Here is a 15000-nt window from a genome sequence, read left to right as displayed (position 1 = left end):
AGACTCTGTCCATAGGACAACAATCAGTCGTATATTGCACAAATCTGGCCTTTATGGAAGAGTGGCAAGAAGAAAGCCATTTCTTAAAGATATCCATAAAAAGTGTTGTTTAAAGTTTGCCACAAGCCACCTGGGAGACACACCAAACATGTGGAAGAAGGTGCTCTGGTCAGATGAAACCAAAATTAAACTTTTTGGCAACAATGCAAAACGTTATGTTTGGCGTAAAAGCAACACAGCTCATCACCCTGAACACACCATCCCCACTTTCAAACATGGTGGTGGCAGCATCATGGTTTGGGCCTGCTTTTCTTCAGCAGGGACAGGGAAGATGGTTAAAATTGATGGGAAGATGGATGGAGCCAAATACAGGACCATTCTGGAAGAAAACCTGATGGAGTCTGCAAAAGACCTGAGACTGGGACGGAGATTTGTCTTCCAACAAGACAATGATCCAAAACATAAAGCAAAATCTACAATGGAATGGTTAAAAAATAAACATATCCAGGTGTTAGAATGGCCAAGTTAAAGTCCAGACCTGAATCCAATCGAGAATCTGTGGAAAGAACTGAAAACTGCTGTTCACAAATGCTCTCCATCCAACCTCACTGAGCTTGAGCTGTTTTGCAAGGAGGAATGGGAAAAAAATGTCAGTCTCTCGATGTGCAAAACTGATAGAGACATACCCCAAGCGACTTACAGCTGTAATCGCAGCAAAAGGTGGCGCTACAAAGTATTAACTTAAGGGGGCTGAATAATTTTGCACGCCCAATTTTTCAGTTTTTGATTTGTTAAAAAAGTTTGAAATATCCAATAAATGTCGTTCCACTTCATGATTGTGTCCCACTTGTTGTTGATTCTTCACAAAAAAATACAGTTTTATATCTTTATGTTTGAAGCCTGAAATGTGGCAAAAGGTCGCAAAGTTCAAGGGGGCCGAATACTTTCGCAAGGCACTGTACTTACTTCCTTCCTTGTGTTATTATTTATATTTCTCGTGTGTTTTTTGTTGTACTTAACTTTTTTCATAAATGTTTTTATAGTACTACTGATATTGATTATTGCATTATTGGGAATGAGCGAGGAAGAAAAATAACAAGGTGACAATACAACTTCAAAGTCAACAATCTGTGTTTCTATCACTCCTGTGCTACTGAAGAAGAGCAGCAGAGTGTCTTTCAACAACAGCTGCTAAAAGATTAATGTTCTCATTCCAAAAGACTGTCAGGAAGCATCCTGAGCCATAAATCTCTCTTTTAGAAACATATCCTTGTATTATTGATGGCTTGTTAATAAATGGAAGAATGGCGGAGAGAGAGAGGCTGATAGGATATGACTGGGAATGTTCACGTCCCAAATAAGACCCTAGTCCCTATATAGTGCACTACTTTAGACCAGAGCCCTATGGAACCCTATTCCCTATATAGTGCACTACTTTTGACCAGAGCCCGATGGGCCTTAAGATGCCATTTGGGACACGGTCACTATCTGTCTGCAAGGTTAGGCTTTACTAGGAGTGTCCTGTCGTCTATCAGCTTGTAGACTTGTAGACTAAACTCTATCTCAGCCCTATACATGTATTTTGACTGTGTACATATGTTCAAGGAAGACAACATCCAAACTATGAAATAACACACATGGAATCCAATTCAAAATCAAATCAAATGTATTTATAAAGCCCTTCGTACATCAGCTGATATCTCAAAGTGCTGTACAGAAACCCAGCCTAAAACCCCAAACAGCAAGCAACGCAGGTGTAGAAGCACGGTGGCTTGGAAAAACTCCCTAGAAAGGCCAGAACCTAGGAAGAAACCTAGAGGGGAACCAGGCTATGTGGGGTGACCAGTCCTCTTCTGGCTGTGCCGGGTAGAGATTATAACAGAACATGGCCAAGATGTTCAAATGTTCATAAATGACCAGCACGTTGGACACTCCTGTATTAACCAACAACGTTTCATAGGTTTGATGTCTTCACTGTTATTCTACAATGTAGCAAATAGTACAAAATAAAGAAATGTATTAACCAGAAAAGTGTCAAGTCAAAATACATTTTATAGTTGAGATTCTTCAAGTAGCCTCCCATTGCCTTGATGACAACTTTGCACACTCTTAGCATTCTCTCAACCAGCTTCACGTGGAATGCTTTTTCAACCGTCTTGAAGGAGTTCCCACATATGCTGAGCACTTGTTGGCTGGGTTTCGTTCACTCTGCTGTCCAACTCATCCCAAACCATCTCAATTGGGTTGAGGTCGGGGGATTGTAGAGGCCAGGTCATCTGATGCAGAACTCCATCACTCTCCTTGGTCAAATAACCCTTACACAGCCTGGAGGTGTGTTGGGTCATTGTCCTGTTGAAAAACAAATGATAGTACCACTAATCCCAAACCAGATGGGATGGTGCATTGCTGCAGAATGCAGTGGTAGCCATGCTGGTTAAGTGTTGAATTCTAAATAAATCATTGACAGTGTCAACAGCAAAGCACCCCCACACCAACACACCACCTCCTCCATGCTTCACAATGGGAACCACACATGCGGAGATCATCCGTTCACCTACTCTGCGTCTTACAAAGACACGGCAGTTGGAACCAAAAATCTCCCATTTGGACTCATCAGATTAAAGGACAGATTTCCACCGGTCTAATGTCCATTGCTTGTGTTTCTTGGCCCAAGAAAGTCTCTTCTTCTTATTGGTGTCCTTTAGTAGTGGTTTCTTTGCAGCAATTCGACCATGAAGGCCTGATTCACACAGTCTCCTCTGAACAGTTGATGTTGAGATGTGTCTGTTACTTGAACTCTGTGAAGCATTTATTTGGGCTGCAATTTCTGACTCTATTGAACTTATCCTCTGCAGCAGAGGTAACTCTGGGTCTTCCTTTCCTCATGAGAGCCAGTTTCATCATAGCACTTGATAGTTTTTGCAACTGCACTTAAAGAAACTTTCAAAGTTCTTGAAATGTTCTGTCTTGACTGACCTTCATGTCTTAAAGTAATGATGGACTGTCATTTCTCTTTGCTTATTTTAGCTGTTCTTGCCATACTACGGACTTGGGCTTTTACTAAATAGGGCTATCTTCTCTATACCACTCCTACCTTGTCACAACACAACTGATTGGCTCAAACGCATTAAGGAGGAACGAAATTCCACAAATTAACTTTTAAGAAGGCACACCTGTTAATTGAAATGCATTCCAGGTGACTACCTCATGAAGCTGGTTGAGAGAATGCCAAGAGTGTGCAAAGCTGCCATCAAGGCAAAGGGAGGCTACTTTGAAGAATCTGAAATATAAAATATATTTTTATTTGTTTAACACTTTTTTTGGTTACTACATGATTCCATATGTGTTATTTAATAGTTTTTGATGTCTTCACTGTTATTCTACAATGTAGCAAATAGTACAAATAAAGAAAAACCTTTGAATGAGTAGGTGTGTCTACACTTTTGACTGGTTGTGTATGTTGCCTTATACGTGTATATGCAGCTCAGTGCCCGCTGATACAACGGTATTCTATGTGAAGTTTGGAGAGTTGGACAATGGATCAATCTCTTCCCAAAATAACGGACGGTCTGGAATCTGTCTGTGCTTCTCTGACTTACCAATAGAGGGTAGAAGAAACAGAACTGATGTCAGGCATATGGAATGGAATGCTCCCAATACTCCACTGATTCTCTAGGGTTCTAGAATTCTGTGGTTGTTGTTGTTGTTGATGTGGAATTTGATTACAGAGAAATTGGGAATATGGTGTGGGAGATTACAGAGAGATGGGGCATATAGTGTGGGAGATTACAGAGAGATGAGGAATATGGTGTGGGAGATAACAGAGAAATTGGTAATATGGTGTGGGAGATAACAGAGAGATGGGGAATATGGTGTGGGAGATTACAGAAAGATGGGGAATATGGTGTGGGAGATTACAGAGAGATGAGGAATATGGTGTGGGAGATAACAGAGAAATTGGTAATATGGTGTGGGAGATTACAGAGAGATGGGGAATATGGTGTGGGAGATTACAGAGAGATGGGGAATATGGTGTGGGAGACTACAGAGAGATGGGGAATATGGTGTGGGAGATTACAGAGAGATGGGGAATATGGTGTGGGAGATTACAGAGAGATGGGGAATATGGTGTGGGAGATTACAGAGAGATGGGGAATATAGTGTGGGAGATTACAGAGAGATGGGGCATATAGTGTGGGAGATTACAGAGAGATGGGGATATGGTGTGGGAGATTACAGAGAGATGGGGAATATGGTGTGGGAGATTACAGAGAGATAACGCCAAGAGCTTGTTATGAGGGAAATTGAGACAGAAACAGCAGGGAGCTGGAAATTGTGTTGGATACAAACAGAACAGATCTCACTGTGGTGTTGGATATGAACAGAACAGATCTCACTGTGGTGTTGGATATAAACAGAACAGATCTCACTGTGGTGTTGGATATAAACAGAGCAGATCTCACTGTGGTGTTGAATATAAACAGAACAGATCTCACTGTGGTGTTGAATATAAACAGAACAGATCTCACTGTGGTGTTGGATATAAACAGTATAGATCTCACGGTGGTGTTGGATATAAACAGTATAGATCTCCTTCTCTGTGGTGTTGGATATACACCGTATAGATCTCCTTCTCTGTGGTGTTGGATATAAACAGAACAGATCTCACTGTGGTGTTGGATATAAACAGAACAGATCTCACTGTGGTGTTGAATATAAACAGAACAGATCTCACTGTGGTGTTGGATATAAACAGAACAGATCTCACTGTGGTGTTGGATATAAACAGAACAGATCTCACTGTGGTGTTGGATATAAACAGAACAGATCTCACTGTGGTGTTGGATATAAACAGAACAGATCTCTCTGTGGTGTTGAATATAAACAGAACAGATCTCACTGTGGTGTTGGATATAAACAGAACAGATCTCACTGTGGTGTTGGATATAAACAGTATAGATCTCCTTCTCTGTGGTGTTGGATACAAACAGAACAGATCTCACGGTGGTGTTGGATATAAACAGAACAGATCTCACTGTGGTGTTGAATATAAACAGAACAGATCTCACTGTGGTGTTGGATATAAACAGAACAGATCTCACTGTGGTGTTGGATATAAACAGAACAGATCTCACTGTGGTGTTGGATATAAACAGAACAGATCTCACTGTGGTGTTGGATATAAACAGAACAGATCTCACTGTGGTGTTGGATATAAACAGAACAGATCTCACTGTGGTGTTGGATATAAACAGAACAGATCTCACTGTGGTGTTGGATATAAACAGTATAGATCTCCTTCTCTGTGGTGTTGGATACAAACAGAACAGATCTCACTGTGGTGTTGGATATAAACAGAACAGATCTCACTGTGGTGTTGAATATAAACAGAACAGATCTCACTGTGGTGTTGGATATAAACAGAACAGATCTCACTGTGGTGTTGGATATAAACAGAACAGATCTCACTGTGGTGTTGGATATAAACAGAACAGATCTCACTGTGGTGTTGGATATAAACAGAACAGATCTCACTGTGGTGTTGGATATAAACAGAACAGATCTCACTGTGGTGTTGGATATAAACAGAACAGATCTCACTGTGGTGTTGGATATAAACAGTATAGATCTCCTTCTCTGTGGTGTTGGATATAAACAGTATAGATCTCTCGGTGGTGTTGGATACAAACAGAACAGATCTCACTGTGGTGTTGGATATAAACAGTATAGATCTCCTTCTCTGTGGTGTTGGATATACACAGTATAGATCTCTCTGTGGTGTTGGATATAAACAGTATAGATCTCTCTGTGGTGTTGGATATAAACAGTAAAGATCTCTCTGTGGTGTTGGATATAAACAGTATAGATCTCCTTCTCTGTCTCACCTGCAGTCCAGTTTCTCCAGTTCAAAGTGGGGGTTGAAGTTGAGGACGATACGCTGGGAAGGTTCTGGGGCGGTGACGACCCAGCGACAGCTCTGATGAGGGGGGTACTCCAGAGGGTACCCTGGGGTGGTGATGTACCCTGCGTTGCTGGCATCAAAATGTCCGCCACACGCCTCTCCTATAGGACAGACAACAACAGAGGTTTTCAGTCAGAACGTGAGGACAGACAACAACAGAGGTTTTCAGTCAGAACGTGAGTACAGACAACACAGAGGTTTTCAGTCAGAACGTGAGGACAGACAACAACAGAGGTTTTCAGTCAGAACGTGAGGACAGACAACAACAGAGGTTTTCAGTCAGAACGTGAGGACAGACAACACAGAGGTTTTCAGTCAGAACGTGAGGACAGACAACAACAGAGGTTTTCAGTCAGAACGTGAGGACAGACAACAACAGAGGTTTTCAGTCAGAACGTGAGGACAGACAACACAGAGGTTTTCAGTCAGAACGTGAGGACAGACAACACAGAGGTTTTCAGTCAGAACGTGAGGACAGACAACACAGAGGTTTTCAGTCAGAACGTGAGGACAGACAACACAGAGGTGTTCAGTCAGAACGTGAGGACAGACAACAACAGAGGTTTTCAGTCAGAACGTGAGGACAGACAACACAGAGGTTTTCAGTCAGAACGTGAGGACAGACAACAACAGAGGTTTTCAGTCAGAACGTGAGGACAGACAACAACAGAGGTTTTCAGTCAGAACGTGAGGACAGACAACACAGAGGTTTTCAGTCAGAACGTGAGGACAGACAACACAGAGGTTTTCAGTCAGAACGTGAGGACAGACAACAACAGAGGTTTTCAGTCAGAACGTGAGGACAGACAACACAGAGGTTTTCAGTCAGAACGTGAGGACAGACAACAGAGGTTTTCAGTCAGAACGTGAGGACAGACAACACAGAGGTTTTCAGTCAGAACGTGAGGACAGACAACAACAGAGGTTTTCAGTCAGAACGTGAGGACAGACAACACAGAGGTTTTCAGTCAGAACGTGAGGACAGACAACACAGAGGTTTTCAGTCAGAACGTGAGGACAGACAACAACAGAGGTTTTCAGTCAGAACGTGAGGACAGACAACAACAGAGGTTTTCAGTCAGAACGTGAGGACAGACAACAACAGAGGTTTTCAGTCAGAACGTGAGGACAGACAACAACAGAGGTTTTCAGTCAGAACGTGAGGACAGACAACACAGAGGTTTTCAGTCAGAACGTGAGGACAGACAACAACAGAGGTTTTCAGTCAGAACGTGAGGACAGACAACACAGAGGTTTTCAGTCAGAACGTGAGGACAGACAACACAGAGGTTTTCAGTCAGAACGTGAGGACAGACAACACAGAGGTTTTCAGTCAGAACGTGAGGACAGACAACACAGAGGTGTTCAGTCAGAACGTGAGGACAGACAACAACAGAGGTTTTCAGTCAGAACGTGAGGACAGACAACACAGAGGTTTTCAGTCAGAACGTGAGGACAGACAACACAGAGGTGTTCAGTCAGAACGTGAGGACAGACAACAACAGAGGTTTTCAGTCAGAACGTGAGGACAGACAACACAGAGGTTTTCAGTCAGAACGTGAGGACAGACAACACAGAGGTTTTCAGTCAGAACGTGAGGACAGACAACACAGAGGTTTTCAGTCAGAACGTGAGGACAGACAACACAGAGGTTTTCAGTCAGAACGTGAGGACAGACAACACAGAGGTGTTCAGTCAGAACGTGAGGACAGACAACACAGAGGTTTTCAGTCAGAACGTGAGGACAGACAACACAGAGGTGTTCAGTCAGAACGTGAGGACAGACAACAACAGAGGTTTTCAGTCAGAACGTGAGGACAGACAACACAGAGGTTTTCAGTCAGAACGTGAGGACAGACAACAACAGAGGTTTTCAGTCAGAACGTGAGGACAGACAACAACAGAGGTTTTCAGTCAGAACGTGAGGACAGACAACACAGAGGTTTTCAGTCAGAATGTGAGGACAGACAACACAGAGGTTTTCAGTCAGAACGTGAGGACAGACAACAACAGAGGTTTTCAGTCAGAACGTGAGGACAGACAACACAGAGGTTTTCAGTCAGAACGTGAGGACAGACAACAACAGAGGTTTTCAGTCAGAACGTGAGGACAGACAACACAGAGGTTTTCAGTCAGAACGTGAGGACAGACAACAACAGAGGTTTTCAGTCAGAACGTGAGGACAGACAACACAGAGGTTTTCAGTCAGAACGTGAGGACAGACAACAACAGAGGTTTTCAGTCAGAACGTGAGGACAGACAACACAGAGGTTTTCAGTCAGAACGTGAGGACAGACAACACAGAGCTTTTCAGTCAGAACGTGAGGACAGACAACACAGAGGTTTTCAGTCAGAACGTGAGGACAGACAACACAGAGGTGTTCAGTCAGAACGTGAGGACAGACAACAACAGAGGTTTTCAGTCAGAACGTGAGGACAGACAACACAGAGGTTTTTAGTCAGAACGTGAGGACAGACAACACAGAGGTTTTCAGTCAGAACGTGAGGACAGACAACACAGAGGTTTTCAGTCAGAACGTGAGGACAGACAACACAGAGGTTTTCAGTCAGAACGTGAGGACAGACAACACAGAGGTTTTCAGTCAGAATGTGAGATAATAAAACCTTATCTAGTTTAGACTTTGGTAAAGTTCTGGGTCTACTAATGTCTGTGGGAAGAGACTATACCTCCTCATCCCAAAACCGCAGGGCCTGACAATGTCATACTTCCTGGACTTGACAAAAGGAAACTCAGCTATTCGGGAACGGAGAACAGCTTGAATATCACCACGACATCTACCGCTGTTGAACGATCCTCCCTAGCAAATCTATGGCGGCACGTTGAGGGTTAAACTGTCCACACTGTATTCTCACTGTGCTGTAGCAGACCAGTCAGTAAACCTAAAGGACACACAGGATCACAGTAGTGCACTCTCTGCCTGTCTGTTGTATAATAACCTCACTGTCGGTAGCGGAACACTGAGACAGGAAGTGACAGACAAGCTGTCTCTGTGTTAGAGGTCAGGGGTCGGGTTAACGCTGTGAGTTAGATGGAGAGGCTCACAAAGCATCCGTTCTGACCCGACACACACACACACACTAGTCGTCCCCCCCCCCCCCCCACACACACACACACACACACACACACACTAGTCCCCCCCCCACACACACACACACACAAACACACACACACTCACAAACACTAGTCCACCACCCCCCCCCCCCCCCCCCCCCACACACACACACACAAACACACTCACACTCACATACACTAGTCCACCCCCCCCCCCCCCACACACAAACACACTCACACACACTAGTCCACCCCCCCCACACACACACACAAACACACTCACACTCACATACACTAGTCCACCCCCCCCCCCCACACACAAACACACTCACACTCACACACACTAGTCCACCCCCCCCACACACACACACAAACACACTCACACTCACATACACTAGTCCACCCCCCCCACACAAACACACTCACACTCACATACACTAGTCCCCCCCCCCCCCCCACACACACACACACAATCACACACACAAACACACTCACACAAACTAGTCCCCCCCCCTCCACACACACACATGCAGGAAGCTTCAAGACAGGGTGTTATTTCTCTTCTCTGTGTATTATATGATGAGTAAGCCCCTCAGCTGTCAACCACAGTCACTTTTCACTTTCAATTACTTCACCAAAACAGTGATGTGTTAGAGAGGCAGGAAGGAAGACAAACATGTAGAGCATTAGACAACATGGTCCACAAGACAACAGCAGAGTAGAGCAGAGTAGAGTAGAGTAAAATAGAGTAGAATAGAGTAGACTAGACTAGAGTAGACAAAAGTAGACTAGACTAGAGTAAAATAGAGTAGACTAGACTAGAGTAGACAAAAGTAGACTAGACTAGAGTAAAATAGAGTAGACTAGACTAGAGTAGAGTAGAATAGACTAGAGTAGACTATAATAAAGTAGACTAGACCCAGACTAGACTAGAGTAGACTAGAGGAGACTAGACTAGACTAGAGTAAAATAGAGTAGAATATAGTAGACTAGACTAGAGTAGAACAGACTAGACTAGAGGAGACTAGACTAGAGTAGAATAGAATTGACTAGAGTAGACTAGAATAAAGTAGAATAGACTAGACCCAGACTAGACTAGACTAGAGTAGAATAGACTAGAGTAGAATAGACTAGACTAGAGTAGAATAGACTAGACTAGAGTAGAACAGACTAGACTAGACTAGAGTAGAGCACAACAGACTAGAGTAGAGAAGAATAGATTAGACTAGGGTATTTATTTAAAATATATATATTTTACCAGGTAAATTGACTGAGGACATTCTCATTTGCAGCAACGACCTGGGGAAAAGTTACAGGGGAGAGGAGGGGGGATGAATGAGCCAATTGTAAACTGGGGATGATTAGGTGGCCATGATGGTTTGAGGTCCAGATTGAAAATTTAGCCAGAAGAGTACAGAAGAGTAGAGTACAGTAGAGTACAGTAGAGTAGAGTGAAGTAGAGTAGAGTAGAGTAGAGTACAGTACAGAAGAGTACAGTACAGTAGAGTGAAGTAGAGTAGAGTATAGTAGAGTATAGAAGAGTAGAGTACAGTAGAGTACAGTAGAGTAGAGTGAAGTAGAGTAGAGTATAGAAGAGTAGAGTATAGTAGAGTACAGTAGAGTACAGTAGAGTAGAGTGAAGTAGAGTAGAGTATAGAAGAGTAGAGTACAGTAGAGTACAGTAGAGTAGAGTGAAGTAGAGTAGAGTATAGAAGAGTAGAGTACAGTAGAGTAAAGTATAGTACAGTTGAGTAGAGTAGACGACAGTAGTTTTGAGTAGAGTATAGTACAGTACAGTAGAGCAAAGTAGAGTACAGTGGAGAAGATCAGAGTTGAGCAGAACAGAGCAGAATATACCAGAGCAGAGTAGAGTACAGTAGAGTACAGTACAGTGTACTGTTATACACTACAACACTACTGTGTCTTATATGGACAACCTATGTTGACTACAGCCAAGTGTAATGGAATGAAAGACAGAACACACACACACACACTACAGTACTAACACACGTTGTAGTTGGTGTCTCTCCAGCCCCATGGTAGTGTCCCAGCAGGAGGTTCTGGAAGGTCTTCAAACAGACAAGTTTGATTGACAGTTTGAGGTCTGCTTGTGTGGCTGGCTTTCACACACACACACACACACACACACACACACACACACACACACACACACACACACACACACACACACACACACACACACACACACACACACACACACACACACACTGTGGCTGGCTTCCACCACAATATCTGTGAACAATCACATCTCAACATCTGCTCTATGCCAGCCAGTTCCTCTTTCCAGGAACACAGAGAACCTTTTGGGTCACATCCCCTTCACTCTTCACCATCGTTACATCTCCTGCATACTAGAAAGGAACACTAGATCACTGGAACACTAGTTCTACAACACTACACCACTACTAGAACACTAGATCACTGGAACACTAGTTCTAGAACACTAGATTACTGGAACACTTGTTCTAGAACACTGCACCACTACTAGAACACTAGATCACTGGAACACTAGTTCTAGAACACTACACCACTACTAGAACACTAGATCACTGGAACACTAGTTCTAGAACACTACACCACTACTAGAACACTAGATTACTGGAACACTAGTTCTAGAACACTACACCACTACTAGAACACTAGATCACTGGAACACTAGTTCTAGAACACTACACCACTACTAGAACACTAGATTACTGGAACACTAGTTCTAGAACACTACACCACTACTAGAACACTAGATCACTGGAACACTAGTTCTAGAACACTACACCACTACTAGAACACTAGATTACTGGAACACTAGTTCTAGAACACTACACCACTACTAGAACACTAGATCACTGGAACACTAGTTCTAGAACACTACACCACTACTAGAACACTAGATTACTGGAACACTAGTTCTAGAACACTACACCACTACTAGAACACTAGATTACTGGAACACTAGTTCTAGAACACTACACCACTACTAGAACACTAGATTACTGGAACACTAGTTCTAGAACACTACACCACTAATAGAAAACTAGATTACTGGAACACTAGTTCTAGAAAACTACACCACTACTAGAACACTAGATTACTGGAACACTAGTTCTAGAACACTACAACACTACCTGAACTCAGCCAGGTTCAACACAGACCTGGTATCATTCAAACACTGTCTGCCTGCACACTGCATGACTTAATGCCCACTGCTGTGAATCGTCCCCTGCCTGTCCTCTTCAATGTGTCAGATATTGAAAAGGAACAATAAGAACCAGATGCCTCAACTGTGATAGACTTTGAAGTGTTGACATTTCCACAGCTACTATATCTTAAAAGGCATGTTTTATGTACTGTCTCTTCTCCACTGCTCTTCGATGGCCCGTAACTTATTCAGTACCAAATATAGGCCCACAGTACACTGACAAACACACACACACGCACACACACACACACACGCACACACGCACACACACACACACACATAGAGACACACACACACACACACACACACACAGAGAGACACACACACACACACACGTAACACACATTGCAGGTACATCTTCTTTCTTCCATAAGAGGAAAACAGTAAAAGATTTTCATCATTTATCCCATCCTCAAGTTCCCTCCTAGTGTCTGTTATCATTGCTCCCATCCCCAAGTTCCCTCCTAGTGTCTGTTATCATTGCTCCCATCCTCAAGTTCCCTCCTAGTGTCTGTTATCATTGCTCCCATCCTCAAGTTCCCTCCTAGTGTCTGTTATCATTGCTCCCATCCTCAAGTTCCCTCCTAGTGTCTGTTATCATTGCTCCCATCCCCAAGTTCCCTCCTAGTGTCTGTTATCATTGCTCCCATCCTCAAGTTCCCTCCTAGTGTCTGTAATCATTGCTCCCATCCTCAAGTTCCCTCCTAGTGTCTGTTATCATTGCTCCCATCCCCAAGTTCCCTCCTAGTGTCTGTTATCATTGCTCCCATCCTCAAGTTCCCTCCTAGTGTCTGTTATCATTGCTCCCATCCTCAAGTTCCCTCCTAGTGTCTGTTATCATTGCTCCCATCCTCAAGTTCCCTCCTAGTGTCTGTTATCATTGCTCCCATCCTCAAGTTCCTTCCTAGTGTCTGTTATCATTGCTCCCATCCTCAAGTTCCCTCCTAGTGTCTGTTATCATTGCTCCCATCCTCAAGTTCCCTCCTAGTGTCTGTTATCATTGCTCCCATCCCCAAGTTCCCTCCTAGTGTCTGTTATCATTGCTCCCATCCCCAAGTTCCCTCCTAGTGTCTGTTATCGTTGCTCCCATCCTCAAGTTCCCTCCTAGTGTCTGTTATCATTGCTCCCATCCTCAAGTTCCCTCCTAGTGTCTGTTATCATTGCTCCCATCCTCAAGTTCCCTCCTAGTGTCTGTTATCATTGCTCCTATCCTCAAGTTCCCTCCTAGTGTCTGTTATCATTGCTCCCATCCTCAAGTTCCCTCCTAGTGTCTGTTATCATTGCTCCCATCCTTAAGTTCCCTCCTAGTGTCTGTTATCATTGCTCCCATCCTCAAGTTCCCTCCTAGTGTCTGTTATCATTGCTCCCATCCTCAAGTTCCCGCCTAGTGTCTGTTATCATTGCTCCCATCCTCAAGTTCCCTCCTAGTGTCTGTTATCATTGCTCCCATCCTCAAGTTCCCTCCTAGTGTCTGTTATCATTGCTCCCATCCTGAAGTTCCCTACTAGTGTCTGTTATCATTGCTCCCATCCTCAAGTTCCCTCCTAGTGTCTGTTATCATTGCTCCCATCCCCAAGTTCCTTCCTAGTGTCTGTTATCATTGCTCCCATCCTCAAGTTCCCTCCTATTGTCTGTTATCATTGCTCCCATCCTCAAGTTCCCTCCTAGTGTCTGTTATCATTGCTCCCATCCTCAAGATCCCTCCTAGTGTCTGTTATCATTGCTCCCATCCTCAAGTTCCCTCCTAGTGTCTGTTATCATTGCTCCCATCCTCAAGTTCCCTCCTAGTGTCTGTTATCATTGCTCCCATCCTCAAGTTCCCTCCTAGTGTCTGTTATCATTGCTCCCATCCCCAAGTTCCCTCCTAGTGTCTGTTATCATTGCTCCCATCCCCAAGTTCCCTCCTAGTGTCTGTTATCATTGCTCCCATCCCCAAGTTCCCTCCTAGTGTCTGTTATCATTGCTCCCATCCCCAAGTTCCCTCCTAGTGTCTGTTATCATTGCTCCCATCCACAAGTTCCCTCCTAGTGTCTGTTATCATTGCTCCCATCCCCAAGTTCCCTCCTAGTGTCTGTTATCATTGCTCCCATCCCCAAGTTCCCTCCTAGTGTCTGTTATCATTGCTCCCATCCCCAAGTTCCCTCCTAGTGTCTGTTATCATTGCTCCCATCCCCAAGTTCCCTCCTAGTGTCTGTTATCATTGCTCCCATCCTCAAGTTCCCTCCTAGTGTCTGTTATCATTTATCCCATCCCCAAGTTCCCTCCTAGTGTCTGTTATCATTACTCCCATCCCCAAGTTCCCGCAAAACACCAATCTCAAAGTCAACAGTGAAGAGGCGACTCCGGGATGCTGGCCTTCTAGGCAGAGTTGCAAAGAAAAAGTCATAACTCTGACTGGCCAATAAAAGGAAAAGATTAAGATGGGCAAAAGAACACAGACACTGGACAGAGGAACTCTGCCTAGATGGCCAGCGTCCCAGAGTCGCCTCTACACTGTTGACGTTGACACTGGACAGAGGAAATCTGCCTAGAAGTCCAGCATCCCGGAGTCGCCTCTTCACTGTTGACGTTGAGACTGGTGTTTTGCGGGTACTATTCAATGAAGCTGCCAGTTGAGGACATGTGAGGCGTCTGTTTCTCAAACTAGACACTCTAATGTACTTGTCCTCTTGCTCAGTTGTAGTGGGGGCTGTAGTGGGGGGCTGTCGTGAGGGCTGAGAGAGAAGAGGAGACAGGAAGAGGCTGGCT

General features: G+C 44.0%; 1 protein-coding gene across 3 annotated transcripts in view; it reads right to left on the bottom strand.

The window, feature by feature from the left end:
- Positions 1-15000, bottom strand: part of LOC139380991 (neuropilin-2-like) — a 184271-nt gene that overhangs the window by 149378 nt on the left and 19893 nt on the right. For all 3 annotated transcript variants that reach the window (XM_071124210.1, XM_071124212.1, XM_071124211.1), the window contains exon 2: positions 5886-6063. In XM_071124210.1, coding sequence (XP_070980311.1) covers positions 5886-6063 — 178 coding nt within the window. The remainder of the gene's footprint in view (positions 1-5885; positions 6064-15000) is intronic.

Source organism: Oncorhynchus clarkii, chromosome 22 (genome assembly GCF_045791955.1).
Source record: "Oncorhynchus clarkii lewisi isolate Uvic-CL-2024 chromosome 22, UVic_Ocla_1.0, whole genome shotgun sequence".
Classification (NCBI taxonomy): Eukaryota; Metazoa; Chordata; class Actinopteri; order Salmoniformes; family Salmonidae; genus Oncorhynchus; species Oncorhynchus clarkii.
This window is presented reverse-complemented; position numbering and strand designations above follow the sequence as displayed.